Source organism: Aulonocara stuartgranti (genome assembly GCF_965226115.1).
Source record: "Aulonocara stuartgranti genome assembly, chromosome: 3".
NCBI classification, from domain to species: Eukaryota; Metazoa; Chordata; class Actinopteri; order Cichliformes; family Cichlidae; genus Aulonocara; species Aulonocara stuartgranti.
In genome coordinates this window covers 61,859,337-61,882,857 of record NC_138941.1, presented here as the reverse complement: position 1 = coordinate 61,882,857, position 23,521 = coordinate 61,859,337, and the positions used below count along the sequence as shown (strand labels likewise).

The 23,521-nt window shown below is 42.8% G+C and overlaps 1 protein-coding gene across 3 annotated transcripts in view; it reads left to right on the top strand.

Moving 5' to 3' along the window:
- LOC309694679 (Fc receptor-like protein 1) overlaps positions 1 to 23,521 on the top strand; it is a 96,976-nt gene that overhangs the window by 3,497 nt on the left and 69,958 nt on the right. The window contains exons 3-5 of one of the 3 annotated variants that reach the window (XM_082514890.1): positions 145 to 408; positions 488 to 733; positions 809 to 2,198. In XM_082514890.1, coding sequence (XP_082371016.1) covers positions 145 to 408; positions 488 to 733; positions 809 to 1,026 — 728 coding nt within the window. In that variant the 3' untranslated portion in view covers positions 1,027 to 2,198. Of the gene's footprint in view, positions 1 to 144; positions 409 to 487; positions 734 to 808; positions 2,199 to 23,521 lie in introns of those variants that run through there. The other 2 variants (XM_082514891.1, XM_082514888.1) reach the window with 2 other exon arrangements.

The window sequence follows — 23,521 nt, the reverse complement described above, 5'->3', positions numbered from 1 at the left end:
ATTTAGGAACTGTACTACCCACAAACTGCTAGGGGTCACAAGCTGTCATACAGAGAAGCAGCCAATCAATCACAGTGGTTAGTGGTTTTAAAAGGTTTACAATTGTTAAGAAATATGGAGGATGTATTCTCCTCTCCCTCACAGCTCGTCTGACTGTGAGCCCCAACCGATCTCAGTTCTTCGAAGGTGACTTTGTATCTCTGAGCTGTGAGGAGGACGACAGCTCTACGAGATGGAATCTGACAAGAAACACAAGAAAACAACAGAGGACTCAGTGTGGAGTTCGGTGGGGAATATCAGCTCATTCCTCCTGTAACATCAGTTATGTCTTTCCACTGGACAGTGGAGTTTACTGGTGTGAGTCCAGAGAGGGTCCCATCAGTAACATGGTTAACCTGACAGTCACTGGTAAGCTGAGTGTGTGGAGTTAGTGTTGATGAAGCTGTGTGTAAATGGATGAAATGCTGTAGTTTGTCTCTGTGTTGAGGTAGATCAGTGATCCTGCAGAGTCCTGTCCTCCCTGTGATGGAGGGAGATGATGTCACTCTGCTCTGTAAAACAAAGACCACTCCCTCCAACCTCCCAGCTGCTTTCTTCAAAGATGGTGTCTTCATAGGGAAAGAGCCTACAGGTCACATGACTATCCAGCATGTTTCCAGGTCTGATGAAGGCCTCTACAAGTGTGACATCAGCGGTCATGGAGAGTCTCCATCCAGCTGGATCACTGTCACAGGTGAGGAGCTTCACTCTGATTTCACCTTTTATTTTATTTATGGATTCACCTGAACAGATGGGATTCTCTCTATAGGTAGACCTCCAATCAAAGCTCCACTTCCTGCCTTAAAACCACCCATCTCTTCCTTGAGCACAGTTTCAGTCCAGCCCACATCTGGAGCTCCGCCCTCTGCCTCAACACACTCACAGCTCACGCTGACCCTGCTCCACTACCTAGTGGTGTTCTGTCCATACTTTATCTCCACTCTCCTTATGGTGTCTTTATATTTATCCAGAGCCAATAATCAATAATCAATGACCTAATAACCTAATAATTGGCAGCTGTTAATTGTTTAATTCTTTAAATAGAATAAATCAAACTTTCCTTTCTGACCTTGCTGGACTCCATGAAATGCCTCCTGTGACAGTGATGATCCCGCCTACACAGGCTTAACAGGGACTGGACCAGGAGATTGATGATGTCACAAAGACAGAGGCAGTGTCATGGCTCATTTTTTACTCTATGTTGCTTTTGTTGAAATACTTCCAGAGCAGGTTCACAAAAGTTTGACTGTAGATTTATTTATTCTCACTGGTCTGCTCATCTCTGATTAACACAGCAGAAGCATGAAAGTCACAAAGTACTATATGACCCATTAACACACTCTTAGCACTCTGTCAGCAGGCTTGCATTAGTTCCCTGTGAATGATAGAATTCAGTATTAAGACGCTGTTTGTGTTTAAAGCCTAAATGGTGTCAAACCTGCTTATGTGGTAGAAATAGTGTGTCTGTATTTTCCCTCCAGATCATTAAGGCCTTCTTAATCACTTGTGATCATCCTGCAGTTTAAGCTCATTTCAAAAGTGGGTGTTGTTGCTATTGTTGCACAGTCTCTTCAATCACCTCCCAACCGACCTCAGATAACAATTTCAGACTCAGCTGAAGATGAACCTTTTCTGTCTCTGTGTTTTTAGACCTCTAATTTCTGGAACTGTGATTGAAGGATTGGGTGCTCTTGGGTTATTTCATATATAGACTGAATATGTATATTCTCTTTTTTATATTTTCTAGACAGAATTATAAAAGCACTTTGGTTTTAAATGTGTTATCAATGAAATTTACTCACAAACTTACTATTAATTTGTTTCTGTGTGTACCGGCTAGTCAGGGTTGTGTGCTAACCACATCATGGTTGGGGAAATTAACATGTTCATAGACTAGATAAATATGTACATATTTTATAAATACTGTTTGTATATTTCTGTTTTCTTTAAAAAAAACACAGCAGACAGCTGCAGGTAATAAGCTAAAACTCTAGATTACAATAGATTGAGACTGTTGTGTGTTTTGAAGAAGCTGTTTTTGGTTGTCCTTTGGTTCCCTCTAGTGACTCATAGAAGTATAAGCATTTCTCTTTTCCAGCAAAGTGTTTCAGGAAATTTGTCCAGTTTGGTTCACAAAATAAAATCATGGCTTAAACATATAGTGGCTCTCTTGTAATGGTGTTTACCGTAATACTGTGAATATCAGCAGATAGTGTAAGGTAGAGGGGGAGCTACTTTGATCAGACATTTTCAATAGGCCCCTCCTACCTTTAGGGCCCCAAAGTGCAGTGACATGTGACTGGTGCTGATCCAATAAGAAGTAAATACAGGACTAGTGATGTTACGTCTGACACTGAAGCCTGTGTCCTGTAAAGGTCCGGTAAAGTTGCATGTCCAAAAAAAGCCTGTGTCTGTTTTTAGAATATCACGTGACCAAAGGCTCAGTTTCTCTGAAATGATGTCACTGCCTTGTTATGCAATTTGAGCTGTTTAAAATGTAGAAATTATTTTTTCACATAACTAGGAGATGTAAGCAGGTTAGGTGGACAAATATCAGCAGTTAGGAGCATTTTGACATGCTATTGCACAATAATAACATAAGTCAATCAATAAATCAATCAGTCTCAAAGAGGATGATTAGTCGTGTGTGTGTGTATGACACACACGATCACTACACAGGCCAGTACTGCATTTAACAAGTACTAATACCGATTCTTTTAACTTATAATGGAGCTTATGTAGGAGAGAGCAATGTTTTATGCAATCAGGTATGAAGTGTATCACCAACTGTTTCACTGTTAAGCCTGTATTTCACAACTATGGGATAAAAAAAAAACTCTTATTTAAATTAGTACAAAAATACAGGTTACTCTTCATGTCTTTTGTAAATGTGGTGTAAATCTACCTGATTTTAAAGCATTTGGGACAGATTCTGTAGATTTAAATCTGCTACACAAATAAGAATGATTTTACAATTAAGACAGAAAGGTTAATAATGTATATTCACATATACATCAATCCTCATGTCTGAGTTGTGTGGGGTTTTTTTTCAGGTCTGATAAAATAATTTTTGGCTCAAGATACCATTTTGAATAAAGGCTACAGGTAAACAGTCTGCTAACGTGACAGCTATGAAGACTAATAACACTTTGAAAATTAACATTAACTAATTTTGAAGATCTAAGTTGGCCTGGTTGGTTGGTACATGAAATGTACCAGTTTCTTGAGTTCTGTTCAAGATACTGAACCCTGAATTGCCCACTCACTGTGACTATTACTAGTAGTCACAGTAGTAGTAGTAGTAGTAGTATTTGCGCATGGATAAAAATTATTGTGATTTTTGGTGAAAGAGAACATGGGAAACAGAGGGGGAGCTATACAGACATGCAAAGAAAGACAAAGTTAAATGCACAAAGGATAATGAGGGGAAACAGGAGGGAAACTGGAACTAATCAGACACAATGAGACAGGGAGGAAGCAAAACTAAATAAACTGAACACTAGGCAAGGGACTATAAAATAAAACAGGAGACATGACTAACAGAGAGAACATGAATCATAGAGACAATAGTAACTAAATGTGGAACACAAGGAAGACAGTGACAAAACTAAAGACTATGAACTATGAATATAACACAAGCAGAAAACAATACAGGGAATCAAACCCATGAAAAAAAAAAACATGTCAAAGAAAATAACTTAAACCAGAATTACACACAGTGAGTCACAGACCCAGGACCGTGACGTCCTTAAACTGAGTATTAGTCAGTGTGAAACTGAAGTAGCAATCAGTTACTTCAGTTTCACACTGACTCAGGACACTCAGTGAGAAAAACTGAATATCATTCCAGATTATATCTATACTGCATCATAGAGGGACAGAATTCCCTGATTATGTAAAGATAATTAGAGATATTTCCAATTTTGTTTTTAACCACAAAAAAAAAAAACAATTTGGATTTTGGACATTTGGGACCAAAATTGGATTTAATTTGTTGTTTTTGAAATTAAAGTTTTAAAGGTTTATGTCAGTTTTTTTCGGTTTCAGTCATAGGTGACTTGCAATGACGGAGTTTTCACAATTCCCACATAATTTGTTTCTCTACACTAACAAATAAAAACACTTATTTCCCATATGAATTAAAAAAAATAAGACTTTTAGCAAGTGTTTCGGAGACAAACTTAATGCCTTCTTGTATCTTCTGTGGTGATTTGAGTTGTTACTAAAGCTGCTCTGCTTCCACAAAATGGAATTGAATAGATTCAGTTTAACAATCAATCTGCAGATAAGCAAGTGTGAACTCAGAGTAACCAGAACAGCCTGCTGGAAAAGCAAAGAATCCTGATTAAGTACGGAACTGCTGGCAAAAGACTCCATTTCAAGTAGGCGTGTCATGACCCTGTGCCTTCTCGGCTGACTCTGTATGGCTACAAGTGTTTCTGTTGTGTTGCGTCTCTCTCTCTCCTCCTGCGCACTGCGCTCTACCAGGGCGTAGTCATGACGACTTCAGCCCCTGGCTCAGACACCTGCAAGCAATCGTCTCATCACCACGCTCACTTCTCAAGGCAGCTGCCGAGAATGCTTCTTCGCTGGATTATTGTGTAACACTCGTCAGTGTCATTGCAAGTCTGAGCTTTTCCACGTATTTCTTTCGTGCCGCAACTTACCTATTCTTCCTCCCTGTGCCAGACTTCTCGTCAGCCTGAGGACCGCTGTTTGGTGAGCTAAAGCCGGAGTCCGAGCTAACTTGAGCATCAGCGAAGGATTGTGTACATATCCCCGTGTGTCCCCTTCCCGTGCCTGTGTTCCCCGGAGACCCTCTTCCCGTACCCCCTCACTTGCATATATCTGCACCTGGTGTCTGTGTGTAAATAGATTGTGAAACTTAGAGACGGTCTGCCTCCGAGTCTCTCCTGAACAAGGCGGGCATATCCAGTTATTGGTTCAGAATTTCACAAAAACATCCATCCATCCATCCATCCATCCATCTTCAACCGCTTATCCGAGGCCGGGTCGCGGGGGCAGCAGCCTAAGCAAAGAGGCCCAGACCTCCCTCTCCCCAGCCACCTCCTCCAGCTTATCCGGGGGAATACCAAGGCGTTCCCAGGCCAGCCGAGAGATATAATCTCTCCAGCGTGTCCTGGGTCTTCCCCGGGGCCTCCTCCCGGTGGGACATGCCTGGAACACCTCACCCAGGAGGCGCCCAGGGGGCATCCTTGTCAGATGCCCGAACCACCTCAGCTGACTCCTTTCCATGTGGAGCAGTAGCGGCTCTACTCTGAGCCCCTCCCGGATGGCCGAACTTCTCACCCTATCTCTAAGGGAGAGGCCAGCCACCCTTCGGAGGAAGCTCATTTCCGCCGCTTGTATCCGCGATCTCGTTCTTTCGGTCACTACCCACAGCTCGTGGCCATAGGTGAGGGTAGGGACGTAGATCGACCGGTAAATTGAGAGCTTTGCTTTTACACTCAGCTCCCTCTTCACCACGACGGACCGGTGCAGCGTCCGCATTACAGCAGCTGCCGCCCCAATCCGTCTGTCAATCTCCGGCTCCCTTCTCCCATCACTCGCGAACAAGACCCCGAGATACTTGAACTCCTCCACTTGGGGCAGGAACTCATCCCCGACCCGGAGAGGGCACTCCACCCTTTTCCGGCTGAGAACCATGGCCTCAGATTTGGAGGTGCTGATCCTCATTCCCGCTGCTTCACACTCGGCTGCGAACCGTTCCAGTGCGAGCTTGAGGCCCTCACCTGATGAAGCCAACAGAACCACATCATCCGCAAAAATCAGAGATGAGATTCTGAGGCCACCAAAGCGAAAGCCCTCCGCCACTTGGCTGCGCCTAGAAATCCTGTCCATAAAAATTATGAACAGAACCGGAGACAAAGGGCAGCCCTGGCGGAGCCCATCACCCACCGGGAACGAGTCCGACTTATTGCCGGCAATGCGAACCAAGCTCCTGCAACGGTTGTATAGGGATCGAATGGCCCGTATCAATGGGCCAGACACCCCATACTCCCGCAGCACCTCCCACAGGACACCCCGAGAGACACGGTCGAATGCCTTCTCCAAGTCCACAAAACACATGTAGACTGGTTGGGCAAACTCCCATGCACCCTCAAGTATCCTGGAGAGGATAAAGAGCTGGTCCAGTGTTCCGCGACCAGGACGAAAACCGCATTGTTCCTCCTGTATCCGAGGTTCGACTAGCAGACGAACTCTCCTTTCCAGCACCCTGGCATAGACTTTCCCAGGGAGGCTGAGGAGTGTGATCCCCCTGTAGTTGGAACACACCCTCCGGTCCCCCTTCTTAAAGATGGGGACCACCACCCCGGTCTGCCAGTCCACAGGTACTGCCCCTGATCACCACGCAACATTGCAAAGGCGTGTCAACCAGGACAGCCCTACAACGTCCAGAGCCTTCAGGAACTCGGGGCGGACCTCGTCAACACCAGGGGCTCTGCCACCAAGGAGTTGTTTAACTGCCTCAGTGACCTCGCCCCCGGAAATTGGCTGGTCATTCCCCTCATCCCCAGACTCTGCTTCCTCCTCGGAAGACGTGTCAGTGGGATTAAGGAGGTCCTCGAAGTATTCCTTCCACCGCCTGACAATTTTCTCAGTCGACGTCAACAGCGCTCCGCCAGCACTATACACAGTGCAGGTAGAGCACCGCTTTCCCCTCCTGAGACGCCTGACGGTTTGCCAGAATCTCTTCGAGGCAGTCCGAAAGTCTTTTTCCATGGCCTCTCCGAACTCCTCCCACACCCGAGTTTTTGCTTCAGCCACTGCCCGAGCCGCGTTCCGCTTGGCCTGTCGATACCTGTCAGCTGCCTCCGGAGTCCCACAGGCTAACCAAGCCAGATAGGACTCCTTCTTCAGCCTGGTGGCTCCCTTCACCTCTGGTGTCCACCATTTGGTTCGGGGATTACCACCACGGCAGGCACCAACCACCCTGCGGCCGCAGCTCAATGCAGCAGCTTCGGCAATGGAGACGCTGAACATGGTCCATTCGGACTCAATGTCCCCAGTCTCCCTCGGAATGCTGTTGAAGCTCTGCCGGAGGTGTGCGTTGAAGATCTCACGGACTGGGGCCTCTGCTAGACGTTCCCAGCACACCCTCACTACGCGTTTAGGTGTACCAGGTCTGTCCAGTGTCCTCCCCCGCCACCTGATCCAACTCACCACCAGGTGGTGATCAGTTGACAGCTCAGCCTCTCTCTTTACCCGAGTGTCCAGAACATATGGTCACAGGTCTGGTGATACGATTACAAAATCGATCATCGACCTACGGCCTAGAGCGTCCTGGTGCCACGTGCACTTATGGACACTCTTATGTTCGAACAGGGTGTTCGTTATGGACAAACTGTGATTAGCACAGAAGTCCAATAACAAAGCACCGCTCGGGTTCAGATCAGGGAGGCCGTTCCTCCCAATCACGCCCCTCCAGGTCTCCCAGCAGGACAACAGAGTCTCCAGCACCCCCCCCCCCCCCCCCCCCCCAGGGACTCTAAGAAGGCTGGGTACTCTTCACAAAAACATATGATGGTCAAAGCTGTCATACGGCTATTTAAAGTACTTTGAGAGGTCGAAAGGTAAAAGTCAATGATATTTTAGTTATTCTCTTGAACGGCAGGAGTTGAGAGGTGGTTGCTGCCCCTCTATTAATCATGAGGAAAGATGCGGGCCCTTACATCGGAGGAATCTCCAATTTTGAGGTCTGAACACTCCTCGCTGCAGCGCACACATTATCTAACTATTTAGGAGTTTTGTCATTGGGATAAATCCATTTTTGTCCAAGGGTGCAGCTGCCACACTACGTGCACAAAAAAGGGGAAACGCACACACACACACACACACACAACTGGTCCAATTTAGATCCACAAATTCTCTCTAAAGGTAAATCACTCAAAGGATACAGGTTTTCAGCAGAAAGAAGAACAGAAGTTAAGATCACAGAGCCAAAGCATACAAATGTGCAAATTTCAGCAGTAATAATTCAATAATTGTTAAAAAAAAAAAAAGTCTCACCCCAGGTACATCGAGCTGAAGCACAGGAAGCAGCAAGAGCTAGACTTTGCTGTTATAAAAATAAAACTGAAGAAAATTAAAATGAAATAGCCGATGCAGGAGCACCATGACTTTTCTTCTTTTTTTTAACAAACCAGTATTGATTCTCTTCACCATTAATAAGTTGTCTTTTTGAAAAACTGTAGCATTTTTATTTATTTATTTTTGGTTCTTTATGGCAGCACTCATAGAGATTTGTGGAAAATGATTCATCGTCTGTTAAAAGCCCCTTAGTCCCATTAGTCTAATGCTGCCAACACCACCCCTTTCATGTGAAAGTGTAAGGAAACAAGGAGAATATAACAGGACTGGCATGGGAGGCAGACACTGAGGCAGACTGAGACTAAAGACTAAACAATCATAGACAAGGACAAAAAAATAAAACAAAGTGACAAAGTAAAACTGAAAGTTAAATAATTTGCTAAACACAAAGGCAGGAAGCACGGTGAACAGGATACAGGGGAACTCTGGGTGATTCATGAAGCACAACACAATGAATGAAACCAAATAGCCCTGCCTGCTACATCCAGATAAAGAGAATCCATTTTATGCGATTTTCTTACCTGGATGATGGAGCATCCATCAACATAAATCGCCCAATGCATGTCGCCCGATACGCCGATTGGCACGGGAGGATCTAAGTCTAAGGCTACATTCACACTGCAGGTCTTGATGCTCAATTCCGATTTTTTGATCAAATCCGATTTTTTTTGTCTGCTCGTTCACACTACAACTAAAATGCGACAGCAAACGCACTCTAGTGTGAACGCTCAAAGCGGCCCGCATGCGCAAAAGAAGACGTCACACACAACGCGCTCTGTTTAAACCAGGAGCAAACAATATAGTTTGACTGATATAAAGACTTCGGACTTTACGTTTCCCAATTTTTGCTTTAAGTTATTTTGTTATTTACATAGTAATGTAGATAACCTAATAATGATCCTTATTGCTTTTTTATAGCGGAGCGGTGCTTCAAAGGATAGCTGCAGATTTCTGTCAGAATCTGCAGATTATACAGTACAAATAAAATGTTCACGTTGTCTTCCCAACAGTTTCACTGGATGGCCAGGAAGCGTTCACGATGTCTTCTCCGGCGCTGATAATTGGTGTCTGTCTTGTGTCAGTAACGTAAAAGTCGTATTTAATGCGACATGACCGTTCAAACAGCAGTCGCTTTCTGAAACATCGGATATGTGTCGGATTCAGTACCACATACGAAAGTGACCCAGATCGGATTTGAAAATATCGGATTTGTGCCGTTCACACTGTCATAGCATAATCGGATATGGGTGCATAGGGTCAAAAAAATCAGATTTGATGCGCTTTCGCTTTCGTAACTCAAGATAAATCAAAGAGCCAACTGAAAAAACTGAAGGCAAAGGAACCTTAAAGACTGAAGTGAGACCATACAGTCAGAATGAAACCGACTAGAAAATGCCCAATAAATGAAAGAGGATACTCCTCCACTTCCTGCCCCAAGTGGAGGAGTTTAAGTATCCAGGGTCTTGATCGCAAGTGACGGGAGCAGGAGGTCGATAGATGGATTGTTGCTGTGATTACAGTGAGGTGGACACTGTACTGGTCTGTCATGGTGAAGAGAGAGCTGAGTGTAAAAGCAAAGCTCTCGATTTACAGTCACTCTATGTCCCTACCCTCACTTATGGTTATGAGCTGTGGTGACCAAAAGAATGAGGCCTCACCCTTAGAGATAGGGTGAGCAGCTCAGGCATCCGGGAGGGTGTAGAAGTAGAGTTGCTGCTCCGCCACATCGAAAGGAGCCAGTTGAGGTGGTTTGGGGATCTGGATGCCTCCTGGGCGCGGTGTTCTGGGAGATTATATCTCTCGGCTGGCCTGGGAACGACTTGGTGTCCCCCCGGACACGCTGGAGGAGGTGGGCGGGGAGTGGGAGGTCTGGGCTTTTCGGCTTAGGTTGCAGCCCCCCTGACCGGCCCTGGATAAGCAGAAGAAGGTCGATAGATGGATAATGGATAACCAAAACAAAGACCCAAAAAAACATACAATCCTCAAAACACAACTCTCCCCATTATTATTATAATTATATTATAATTATTATCATAAAGAAAAGAAAAGAAAAGAAAAAGCTTTGACAGAAACCTAAAGTCAGATGCTTTCAAGAAATCCAGGGACCATCCCACTGGTATATCCCATGATATTGTTGCTCAAAACTCATTATAGAAACAGCGCTTAACAAAACTTGGAGGGAGAAGCTGATCTGGTCGCAGCTTTGAACAGAGCTTAAATGAGAATTTCTACCCTGAAAATTGTATATCCATCCATCCATCCATCCATCCTCATCCGCTTTGTCCGGGGCCGGGTCGCGGGGGCATATGTAAAATTGTATATGTACATGGTATTACTAGGAAAACAAACTGCATATGAGATGTTCTGGAAATTTATTGCCTTGTTACTGAGTAAAACATCAGCCTTTTCTGAAGGGTCAGGTGGGAATTTTTTTTCAGACATGATGACATAAATCAATTTCCTGTTGCTGTAAGACCTGAGGTGTCGTTCTCAGCTGATATTTTGACATGTTTTTGAAGGATTTCAAAATGTATACTCTTTTGCAAAAGTGGTTTCCTCTTTATTTTCTCAGATTACGTAAACAAACTGTTTCACTCACACGGTTAATCACAGGATTAAAAACAACAAATTAAAAAAAGAAAACAACACACAAAAAAGTGACACAATGCCAACAATAGTTTTCAAGACAAGTTTCCTGATCAGATTTTGTTTGATGCTTGAAAAGATTCAGCCATCCTAAAGTTTCAGTGAGCTCACTCAGTAGAAGAAAGACAGTACTGATATATAATGAGTTCAATTTTTTAGTTAAATTTATTGAAAAATAATAAATAAAGACAAATAAAACAATAGAAGCTTTAGGTACGAATAGAAAAAGATGTGTTAAAAGAAAACAAAGATTTGACAAAGATTTTATGCTGGGTGCCTTTCCTTTGGTAAATGGTAAATGGACTGGTTCTTATACAGCGCTTTTCCACTCTTCTGAGCGCTTCAAATCGCTTTATACAACTTGTGTATTCACCCATTCACACCCATTCGCACAAGCACATGTTTCTAAGTGCTTTCTAACTAACATTTACACACATTCATACTCCGATGGATGCATCGGAGAGCAATTTGGTGTTAGTATCATGCCCAAGGATGGCATGCAGACTAGACCAACCTTCTGATCAGTAGATGACCTGCTCTACCGCCTGAGCTACAGCCACACTCCTCAGTTGAGGTGGGTGGAAATGTCAGAGTGTGCTGATGTTACAGTGGTTAGAACTGCCACCTCAAAGTGGCTGCGATTCTCAGGATAGCAGTTAACTGAGGCGTTGTCACTGTCACCTAGCAACCCATGAAGAAATGGTTGGCGTTCCTTAGACGTATGTTCAAAGATGTCTTTAGCATCTTTTCAATGAGCTTTGCCTGAGCTCCTTTCCTGCTTTTTTCAAAAGAGGTAATTGAATTGAATTGATTGATTGATAATACTATTCATCCAGAGGGAAATTGGGTTAAGGCTGCCAGCTGTGCCATCTTACCGTTCCAACCATACATACATTACACAAACATCACATGGGGAAGACAGGTCAGAGAGGTATAACAATGAATATTGCACAACATGAGGAAAGATGAGGAGGAAAAAATAATTCCCCCCAGACTGAGCTCCAACAGGGAGATCAGTTTGAGAACAGAAAAAAACACCTCAGCACATGAATCAGCACATCTCACAACATAGAAGACATAAGCTTCGAAGGTGTTTGGAGGGGGGTGAGTGTAGGTCTGTGTCAGTGTACATGTGTATGTGTGTTCGTGTTCAACTGAGAAACAGTGTCCCTTCACCCGGTTAAGCAAAAGTCAACAATCTTCGATCAACACAGAAGGAGGTACAAAGAGTTCTGACAACAATCCTGTTATCATGGAGAATTTTGTTGTTCCAGTCAGCTTTGACCTTGACAGGCCTTCAGCTGGCGCCAGTGGGATAGCCGCACGAGTGAAGATGGTGAATGTTTGGGTTTAGTGCGAACAACCTCATCCAATTTTTACAGCTGGTCTAATGTCCATCACTGGTCACCAGGTCTCTCAATTCCCGTTGTTCTTCTCCAAGATCTTATCCATATTGCATTCAAAACACAGTCTGAGTACTCACAGCCCTGCCCATCATCTATAATGTCGGCCAGCCTTGTTGGATTTTGAACAGCTGTAGCCGTTTCTTGTACTTCGATAAGCCAGGTCTGAGCCAGCTCCAATCAGTCAGATCGTGGTTCCGAATTGGTAGATGTCGTTCAATGTCCTCCATCGAGAGTGTCGCCAGACACACGACGCAACCGACCATCGAGTATGCGGCAGCAAACGTCTCCTCAGGACAATCAGGCTCTCCCAAGCCCAGGAAGGTGTCAATTCCATTACTGGACCAGTTGATCAAAGCCATAATTATTTAGGTTTTAGAGAACAAAACTGAGAAACTCTTTGAGGATTAGAGAATAAGCGAGACAATACAAAAGACACGAGAAGCCAAGCAGGAAAGATAAGGGAGAGGGAGAAGGAGAAAAGTGTGACCACCTCCGTCAAGAGCAAGAGAATCATGAATAATGCTATAAGAATGGAGAATAGAATAGAATTGACCATTATTGTTACTGTACATGTACAGCGTGTTTACTCACAGCCTAGGGGAGAAGCTGTTAGTGAGTCTGGAGGTGTTGAACGTCATTGACCTGTGGCACCAACCAGAGCGCACAAGGGGTCACCTGTGATGTCCCTGGTTTTCCTGATATAGGAGGAGCTGATGATGGCCCCCAGGGGTGGCAGAGGGCAGCCAATGAGTTTCTGGGCAATATTAATTACCCTCTGGCCAGCCTTCCTGTTCTCAGTTGTGGCTCCTGTGTACCAAACACTCAGGTGGTAGGAGAGCATGCTCTCTACTCAGGGGCGGGAACGGGCCAGCAGCAGCTTCTGTCCAGATTGTTCTTCCTGAGGACAAGCAGAAAGTGTAGCCGCTGCCGGGCCTTCTTTAGCAGGGTATTGGTGTTGTGGGTCCAAGTGAGATAGGCAGAGATGTGGGAGCCCAGAAACCTGAAGGTGGAGACAGTTGGCAGTTTATGATGTGCTGACAGGCTATCCACTCCATGAAACCGGTTTCAGTTCTAAATTTTAGCAGCAGGACATTTCAAATCAGCTGTGGTTGCCTCAGTAGTCTGCTGCTTCTTTCTTTTAAATGTCCGCAGTAGCACAGAACCACCTATAGTAACAACAAGGACAGCAGCAACAACAGCAGCAGGAACAACCATCAGGACAGTTGAAGTTTCTTTCTCTTGAACGAAATGCATGTTTCCACCTCCATGTTCTCCTTCTGTGATGGGCTGCTCAAACATGCTGTTATGCTGTTAAACATTAATTGTTAGAGCAGAAATGCTGAGACACCAAAATAAGAAACCAACAAGAGTGTGTGTTCTGCAGGTGAAACTACTGACAACAGCTTCAGTTACTCATCTGGAGCAAATTATATTTTACAGCTACGAAAACAGCAAAAACCTTTCAAATATATACAGCTAAAATATAGCTTTAATGACCAATGTCCACCAAAGTACATTTAGTATCCATGTGTGAGAGAATATGTCCAGAGAATATTCATGGATGTAGTGAAGCAGGACATATAGAGGGTTGGTGTGACAGAAGAGGATGCTAAAGATGATCAGAGTGAGATTCTGTATCAAGCCCAAAAGGGAGCAGCTGAAAGAAGAAGATTGCTATGACTTTACCCTTCACACTCGCCATCGGAGTAGAAGTGAGCAGAGGGGACAGTGGGTGAGTTATTTTACCTACACACATATTGGTTGGTCATTTACTATATCACACAAGTACAGAAAATTCTTCTTAAAGTGAGCAAGTGCTGCAATTTCCAGGCTGGGGAAGAGACTCACCTGTGACTGTGAGCTCAATGAAGTGACTGATCTCAGTGTGAGCTTTTTTATTTCTCACAGGGTTCCTCACAGCTATGTGACACTCATACATCCCAGTGTCATTAAACGTGACGTTCTTCAGGATCACAGAAACGTCTCCATCCTTCATCTCCGGGTCCCTCAGCTTCACTCGGCCATGAAAAGATGGATGTTGGTAGTTTTCATAGAATCGTTTGTTCCTGTAGAAGTAGACGTAGCCGTCTGTGTTCAGGTCAGGTCTGCTCCACTTCAGCACTGAGATTATTTCATCTGTGGAAATCTGACACTGAAGAGTGACGTCTGCTCCAAACTTCACCTGCACATCCTGCTGCAGAGCTGAAGGAAAGAGAACAATCGGTAAGTATGAAGTTTATCTCGCTCTACTGTTACTTTAATACGTGTAGCTGCTGTTTATACAATGTAAGTGATAACTGAAATGATCAAATCTCACATTTGTCTCCAGTTCATGAAATCGCATGAATGAAGTTCAGAAAGCTTAACATTTAACATGCTAATTATCGCTCCTGTGTTTTTTTTTTTGTTTGTTTGTTGTTGTTTTTTTGCAGTTTGGGGGCATTGCACAGTGGGGTTGGGGTGTCTATCATCTCAACTCCTAAGAGGACTATGCCATTGCATTTCAAACTTGTCTCTCTGACTTTGTCTCCAAACCTCTGATATAGTCATTCTAATTATGTCAATCCTGTTCACTCCAAATCAAACCTTAGCATCTTCAGTTCAGCCTCCTGCCTTTTCGTGGAACCAGCTCTAAGCCGTTCATCAAAGCAGGTCTCACAACCATCTTGTAGAACTATCATCTCACTCCTGCTGCTACCGTTCTTTCACAAGTCACCCCTGAAATCCTGCCTGCACTCTCTTCTTCATTGCTCTTTTTCACCGTCCATTACTTTGTTCCAGTCTTTAAACTTTTGGGTACTTTTTACCTCTGTTTCATGCAGCTTCCCTGTTACACCAGTCGCCCTCTCATTCATATAAATAAAAGTTTTTTTCTGGTCAGCCTTTAGTTTTAAAGAATAAAAATACTAACAAATTTTGTTTCACTCACCTGTTGATTCAGCAATTAGGAAGAAACCCAGGAGGACCCTGAGAAAAGCCATGTGTGACAACAGATTACACTGAAGTGCCTGCAGACTAAACAAAAAGTTTTATTTTTCAGTCAACTGAAACCTTTTATGTTGAGAGGAAGGGAGTGGTTTAAAGGAAATGAGTATTATTCTGAAAGGCAAAAGAAAGGGAAAGTTAGCTATAGCATGCCTTTTACACAGTTTCTTACAAGCTTCCCCTTTACTATTAAGCATTTGCCAGAACAAAGTAAAAAAACAAACAAAAACCTGATTCACAAAGTTTCAGTGCAAACTGCGAGTCAATAAAGAATACATATAAAAAAGATAAAAACCATTTATTCTGTGGTGTCACCAAATTACCTTTACACAATGAAATAAATCTCTCTGATTCACATGGCAGTGTGGTCCATCTTCTTAGTTTCACAATGTGAAACCTTGACAATTTTAGTTTTCGAATGACCTGATGAAAATTTACATCTTTACAGCACTAAAAGCTAAAATGTCTTAGCATTGACTTTTAGATAAACATAATTATTTCAGATGAAACAAATTGAAGGAAAACCAGCAGAACAAATGTTAACTCCTGGGCATTTCTCCCAATTCTCACCTCTAACAGTGTCGTTGGGCTGGGACACATCCTTCCCTGATGACTCACTCTGTTAATCCCAGAACATCTTCGTGTGGTGGAGCAGCAGTAGAAATGTCTCCCTATACCAGCGATGGGAATAACGGCGTTACAAGACGTTACCTGCAACACCAAATGTTTTTTAACTGAAATATCAGCACCTGACTTCCACTGGGCCGATGTGAGCTCTCCAGCCTGCCTGTGTACATGTGGCTGACAGTTCTGCATACCTTTCCCTCTTTCTCTCATGAGAAGCCTCTGTCTGCTTTTTTTATGGGATAGTCAGCTCCACCTAACTATTCTGTCAGTGACTGGCCATGTTTGGGTTCAAGGATAACATTGTGATCCCCACAAGGAATTTCAGCTGGTAATCAAGTTTGACTGCCATCTGTCAAACTCCTCCAAGTGACAGGAGAGACCATTGCATCTTGGAAAGTGACTATGCCCTTTCTAGAAAAAGCCACGAAGACCGTGTGATTTTTTACATCATGCAAGTTGTTTGTGAACTTTATGTAAAATTATTCCTAAGAGATCATCTTACCTGACCACTTGTTTAAGATGTTTTAACATACCAATCATCTTGTTCCAGTTTACAGCTTTCTGAATTTAAGAGTGTTAAACTCTGAGTCTATTAGAGCATTATTTTGACACAGAAGGAATCCCAAGTAGAAAATGATCCTGGTGTCCAAGTGAATGGGACAAATTTCCATCCCTATGAAAGAATTAGCTTTGTGCAACTGCCTGTCCCACAGGGTGATGTGGGCCTTTAACATGCTCCCTTGTTTGTAGAGTGAAAATGTGTTAATATTTCTATACTTCTGAAGCTACCTGGGGAACAAAAATAAGGAGAATTAAAAAGCTGAATATTTCAGACATATATTTTAAATCTCTGTATATGAAGGTACATTTTTTTCCATGCCTCCATTAAATATACTGACCATTGATATACCGAATTTAAGAAAACAAACAACAACAGTCGATTCATCAGTTACACTGTTTGATATAAGAAGTGTTTTTTCAAACAATATTTATTTCTATTAGTCTTTGCGTTTGTTGCCTTCACTTTTGTTTTGATAGGATCACAAAGGTGCTGTCATCTCGTGCCTTCGAACTGACAGTGGTCTAAGTAGAAATGAGTAAAGAGGGCTCGCATTTGTTTAGTGTGTGGGTGTAAGCTTCAAAGACCACCCATGCATGCATGCAACACCTCACTGGCTTTTAGTGCCTGACATTTAAAGAAAGGAAACAAAGGGGGGAGGGGGATCACTTCCGTCAGAGGGGGGTACCTATAGGGGCCTTTACTGATACAGTGATACAGACACCCTATAAACGTTTACATCTCATTTGATTATTGCTACATTATATATATATATATATATATATATATATATATATATATTGTTGAAATCTCCCAATTCTTTGAATCTTTGGGCTGAAGGAAGGACAATACTCGGTGTATAAATGCTCAATCAACAATCATTTATTTCCATACAATTCAACAGTCAGAGCATTACAACGTCCGGACGGGAGAGATGCTACCAGAGGGTCAGGCACATGTCTCAAAATGGTGACGGGTTGCTCAGCTTTTTATAGTCTCTAGTGGCCCCCAGCTAGTCGTAAAAGCCAAAACATCACATTTTTTCTCTGTTACAGCGCCTAAGTTATGACCTCGGCAGTTGTTTCTCTGCTTTCTGTAAGGTGGGGGTGTGGAATGTGGTCTATCTATCTCCCCTGTCTTAGACACAGAGTCTCCTGCTTACAACCTTCTCTTCATGATTCAACAATTAAGCATGTCAAGAAAACAGTGTAACACATTCCCAGCAGATCAAGGATACAGAGTGATGCACATTTATCTAATGAACTAATATGTGAATATGTTCTGTTAACTCAAAAGTATAATGAGAACTACACTACATACAGCTCACACACTCTATATTAAAGGGTATAATGTGATCTACAGCAGTATTCTAATTCAACTACTTTGATTACATATATAAGGTAACATATAATAACAGAATAATCTAATAATTCCCCCTTTTGATCTCTGAAAGAGATCACTTACAACATGCACTCCAGGGTCGCAAGGTCCAAGTTTTCTTGATCCTGAGGCCCTCTGGGACAGAGGTCATCCCACATATGGTCCACCCGTTAAAGGGGGACCCTTTAACGGGTGGACCATATGTGGGATGACCTCTGTGTTCACGCAGTTCAGATGCAAGCAAAGTTAGATTTACAACCATAACAGCAGTTACAGATGACTCTCCCATCACTCCCCAATTCTCCCACAGCTTTATTTTGGTGCTCCAGTTTTCCACTCCCATTTTAATGCCCCCTTATACCTTTCAAATGTACTTAGACTAGAACCTCTGTCTAAGGAGCTTTTAACCTTTATTTTTATTGCTGCAGCTACCAGTGTCTTCCAGTTGGGTGATTCTCAGCTTCTTTCTTCGACCTCCGGGGTTAGACCACCCTTTAGTCATTGCACAGTTCTGGGGATTATTCTGCCCCGATTTCAAACAAAGATCTGTGTATTTTGGGGTCACCGGCGTGTCCCCCTTTTTGCCAAGAGCCTCTTGAACCTCGTTGGTCTGGTGTTCCTGGTTTTCGCCAACCCCTTCATGGTTATTGCTGTGTTTGTGGGATCCATCTTCTCCAGGAGCCCAAACGTCATGACACTTGACCCCAGTTGCTGTCTCGGCAGTCCCTACATCTGTCCCTGCTGTGAAGGGTCCTCACATCTCCGGGTCCCCGTCTGGTGTCTGTTCCTTTCTCTGCAAGAGACAGAAAACCAAAACACCTCTCTCCCTAGCCTTGATAATCTAATATTGTTATCCATTGTTCTTCTAATGATTCAAATTTGGTTTAAAATATTATGTTCAGGACTTATTCTAATCATAATCTATGTGTGTGTAAAAGAAATAAAAAATTAGTGAACCCTTTCTAAGTCTAACACATTATAAGCTTAAGTTTTACCATAGCTAATTTATTAAACACAAAAATAAACTCATAGAAATTTTCATATCACCATTGTTTGATGTTCAAACTCAACTCCCCCTTTTTGACACACTCCCATGTGTCAATTCATTGGAGCTAGACAATTAAAAGAGAAGGTTGGTGACATCATATCTCAGAAAGTATCAGAAATTCTTCTCTCGAGTACCGTTGCTCCAGCCTTGTCATCCCTGAGGATCTTCGATCCCGAAAATGTCCCTTCTCCTCATGTAATAAAGTCTGTCATCCTTCCATGCCCTGGTAACTGGTCCATCCAGAGCTGTAACATTTTGAAATGTACATACAACAAGCCAAACCACACCTTGGTCACACCAACCCTTTTCTGCCCTGAAGATGTCCAACACCATCTTAGTCTGGACCAGGGTTGTAATAGTTTTGCAATTTTCATCAGTTTTAATCAGTTTTTACCAATTGTTTGCTAGTTTAGTTTAGTTTTTATTTTCTGAAAATCCTTAGTTTCAATTTAGTTTTATTTGTGTTTTGCAAAAATTAAGTGTAACAAAATCCCAGTTCCATCATATCAGTCATGCTCTTCTGGTTATCCTTGGGTGTTGAGACTAACTCTTGCCGCACCGTGTGGTCCTAATTTTGGTTCAAGTGAATTGATAACCTTTTGAAGGCGATTGTTTCACACCTTTATTTAGATGTCCCAGTCCTGTTGTCTCGGGATACATCACGCTGCCTTATCTGGGGTTAGCTGTTTTCTGGGGATGCGGGTTGAGTGGGTGAGCTCTTCAAGGAGGGGGAGTGTGCTCCCCCTGATGAGGTCTTCTAGGTAAGCTAGGTTAACCTTCTTGTGTGAGCTTTTCAAGTGCACTTTAAGGTTAGTGGGACTTTTAGTTTTATAAATGTCCCTCATGTCCCCCTGATGACCCAGTATTTCATTTTTGCACACTGTAGTACACATTTTAGTTTTTGCTTGTAGCTCACATACTCTACTTGCCACTCCTCTAAGTCCTGATGTTTCTTAGAGAGGGCAACAGTACCTTTAAAATTATATCACACGTGTGGGGGTGTGGCCTTGCCAATTGTTTTGCCCACCTTTTCAAAATGGTGTGCATCACTTCTCAGTGAATCAGCATTCCCGTGTGTGTGTGTGTGTGTGTGTGTGTGTGTGTGTGTGTGTGTGTGTGTCATTTCTCACTCACTCAACGAGTGCACGTGTTCATGTGTGTATTTCACTTCATTCTGAATCTGTGTGTTTGGAGACGTGTGTGTGTGTGTGTGTGTGTGTGTGTGTGTGTGTGTGTGTGTGTGTGTGTGTGTGTGTTCATCACTTTCCTGTTCTGGTGTTCTGGGTAAACCACGGCCTGAAGCATGCCCTGGGGTCCTGCCCCCCTCCTTTTCAGTTTGTTTGCGACCATTGCTGCTGCTGCTGCTGCTCAAAATTCAGTCCGTCCTGGTTCTGACCCCAATTGGGGCAGTCCTTTCTCCAGTGTCGATGCTCACCGCAGGTGAAACCTGCATCTTCTTCTGTGTTTTTGTCCATTCTGAGGTGCCTTCTGTCCTCAGTTACTCCTCTTGTCTCGGTCACGCCCTTTTTCGCCACCCGATCATCCGTGTTGGTCCATCACTGTCCTGCACAGTGTGAATGCAAAGTTATCAAGGTCAGCATTCTTTCGCTCGGCCTTACTTTTCATTCGGGCTTGGCGGGCGTCTCGTCACAGCTCTGTCAGCTGACGCAGTCTGGGAATTTTCCCCCGTGTAGTGAAATGGGCCTTAGGTTTAGTGCTCTCCGTCTCGGCTGCATGAGATCACATTCCTGCAGGTCTGTTGACATTCTCAGGTCGTTGTTGTGGGTCCAGCTGTTGCAGCATTTGGTCAGTGTCACGTATGGGGGAGAGCAGGAGTCCAGTCAGCCTCGGCTTTCAGGGCCGGCAAAGCAGCCTGTAATTAAATATGTATAGAAAAAACAAAAACAAAACAAAAACAAACGAAAAACAAAAACAAACGAACAGGAAAATGATGTTGTGTTGGCTGTGTTATTCAGAGGGGAGACAACGGGGCCAGGCCCTGTGTCAGCCTTCTCTCCCCCTTTTTTTGTTTTTTGTCTCCCGATATAATCAACTCCTAACCCACCAAGTTGACAGGACAACACAGGTACATGTTAAAATTCTTAAGATCATGTTTAAAAGCCCAAAAAAGGAACTTTCTTTCATTCAGTAATCACTTTTATTAATCAATCAACAGAAAACATGTCACAATTTGAATCTTTTAACCACTAAATTTGTTGCGTCTTGCCTGGTTGGTTAGACCAGTGTTCCTTTTTTTTTTTTTTAGTTAAATTGTTGTCCTGCAACCCAGAGGGTTTATTTGTCAGTAATATATAGACTTCATCATTTAAGTATGTTAATTTTTCTTTAACCTTGCTGGAAAATCTTCACGTGTTCATGAGTGTAAGCTGTTTCTTCATTGCGTGTATGTGCATTTGTATAAAAGCAGGTTAATTTTATCTTTTCTCAAACTAGGCGTTACCTTAAAAGGAGCCTTTCTCTCAGATTTCTCTGCTTGTGTGTGTTTTTGTTTCACCTTTTTGTTGTGATGCTCCGGACTCCTTCCCAACCTCCACAAGTCCGTTGGCCCCAATTTTATGTGTTAAAACTTCTCTTAATTTCTCCTCTAATTCTCTCCTCGCTGCTGTCTTTTTCACAGCTGCTGATTCGTGCTGGGTGTGGTTCCCATTACCTATAATTTTGCTTCGGCCGCTGTGCTTGTGGGGGCAGTTGGTCCAGGTCCGCAGCTTCCTGTATTAACACACTAAGAGATTTATTTAATTTCATTTTCATCACTGTTAAACAGATAAGCAGGCAACCCGCCTACCTTGACAGCGTAAACTGTACGCCAGTCTCCCAACACATTCCTCTCTGTACTCCTCCTCTTACAAGCTTCCCCTTTACTATTAAGCATTTGCCAGAACAAAGTAAAAAAACAAACAAAAACCTGATTCACAAAGTTTCAGTGCAAACTGCGAGTCAATAAAGAATACATATAAAAAAGATAAAAACCATTTATTCTGTGGTGTCACCAAATTACCTTTACACAATGAAATAAATCTCTCTGATTCACATGGCAGTGTGGTCCATCTTCTTAGTTTCACAATGTGAAACCTTGACAATTTTAGTTTTCGAATGACCTGATGAAAATTTACATCTTTACAGCACTAAAAGCTAAAATGTCTTAGCATTGACTTTTAGATAAACATAATTATTTCAGATGAAACAAATTGAAGGAAAACCAGCAGAACAAATGTTAACTCCTGGGCATTTCTCCCAATTCTCACCTCTAACAGTGTCGTTGGGCTGGGACACATCCTTCCCTGATGACTCACTCTGTTAATCCCAGAACATCTTCGTGTGGTGGAGCAGCAGTAGAAATGTCTCCCTATACCAGCGATGGGAATAACGGCGTTACAAGACGTTACCTGCAACACCAAATGTTTTTTAACTGAAATATCAGCACCTGACTTCCACTGGGCCGATGTGAGCTCTCCAGCCTGCCTGTGTACATGTGGCTGACAGTTCTGCATACCTTTCCCTCTTTCTCTCATGAGAAGCCTCTGTCTGCTTTTTTTATGGGATAGTCAGCTCCACCTAACTATTCTGTCAGTGACTGGCCATGTTTGGGTTCAAGGATAACATTGTGATCCCCACAAGGAATTTCAGCTGGTAATCAAGTTTGACTGCCATCTGTCAAACTCCTCCAAGTGACAGGAGAGACCATTGCATCTTGGAAAGTGACTATGCCCTTTCTAGAAAAAGCCACGAAGACCGTGTGATTTTTTACATCATGCAAGTTGTTTGTGAACTTTATGTAAAATTATTCCTAAGAGATAATCTTACCTGACCACTTGTTTAAGATGTTTTAACATACCAATCATCTTGTTCCAGTTTACAGCTTTCTGAATTTAAGAGTGTTAAACTCTGAGTCTATTAGAGCATTATTTTGACACAGAAGGAATCCCAAGTAGAAAATGATCCTGGTGTCCAAGTGAATGGGACAAATTTCCATCCCTATGAAAGAATTAGCTTTGTGCAACTGCCTGTCCCACAGGGTGATGTGGGCCTTTAACATGCTCCCTTGTTTGTAGAGTGAAAATGTGTTAATATTTCTATACTTCTGAAGCTACCTGGGGAACAAAAATAAGGAGAATTAAAAAGCTGAATATTTCAGACATATATTTTAAATCTCTGTATATGAAGGTACATTTTTTTCCATGCCTCCATTAAATATACTGACCATTGATATACCGAATTTAAGAAAACAAACAACAACAGTCGATTCATCAGTTACACTGTTTGATATAAGAAGTGTTTTTTCAAACAATATTTATTTCTATTAGTCTTTGCGTTTGTTGCCTTCACTTTTGTTTTGATAGGATCACAAAGGTGCTGTCATCTCATGCCTTCGAACTGACAGTGGTCTAAGTAGAAATGAGTAAAGAGGGCTCGCATTTGTTTAGTGTGTGGGTGTAAGCTTCAAAGACCACCCATGCATGCATGCAACACCTCACTGGCTTTTAGTGCCTGACATTTAAAGAAAGGAAACAAAGGGGGGAGGGGGATCACTTCCGTCAGAGGGGGGTACCTATAGGGGCCTTTACTGATACAGTGATACAGACACCCTATAAACGTTTACATCTCATTTGATTATTGCTACATTATATATATATATATATATATATATATATATATATATATATATACAGCTAGATAGATATATAATGGGTTTTAATT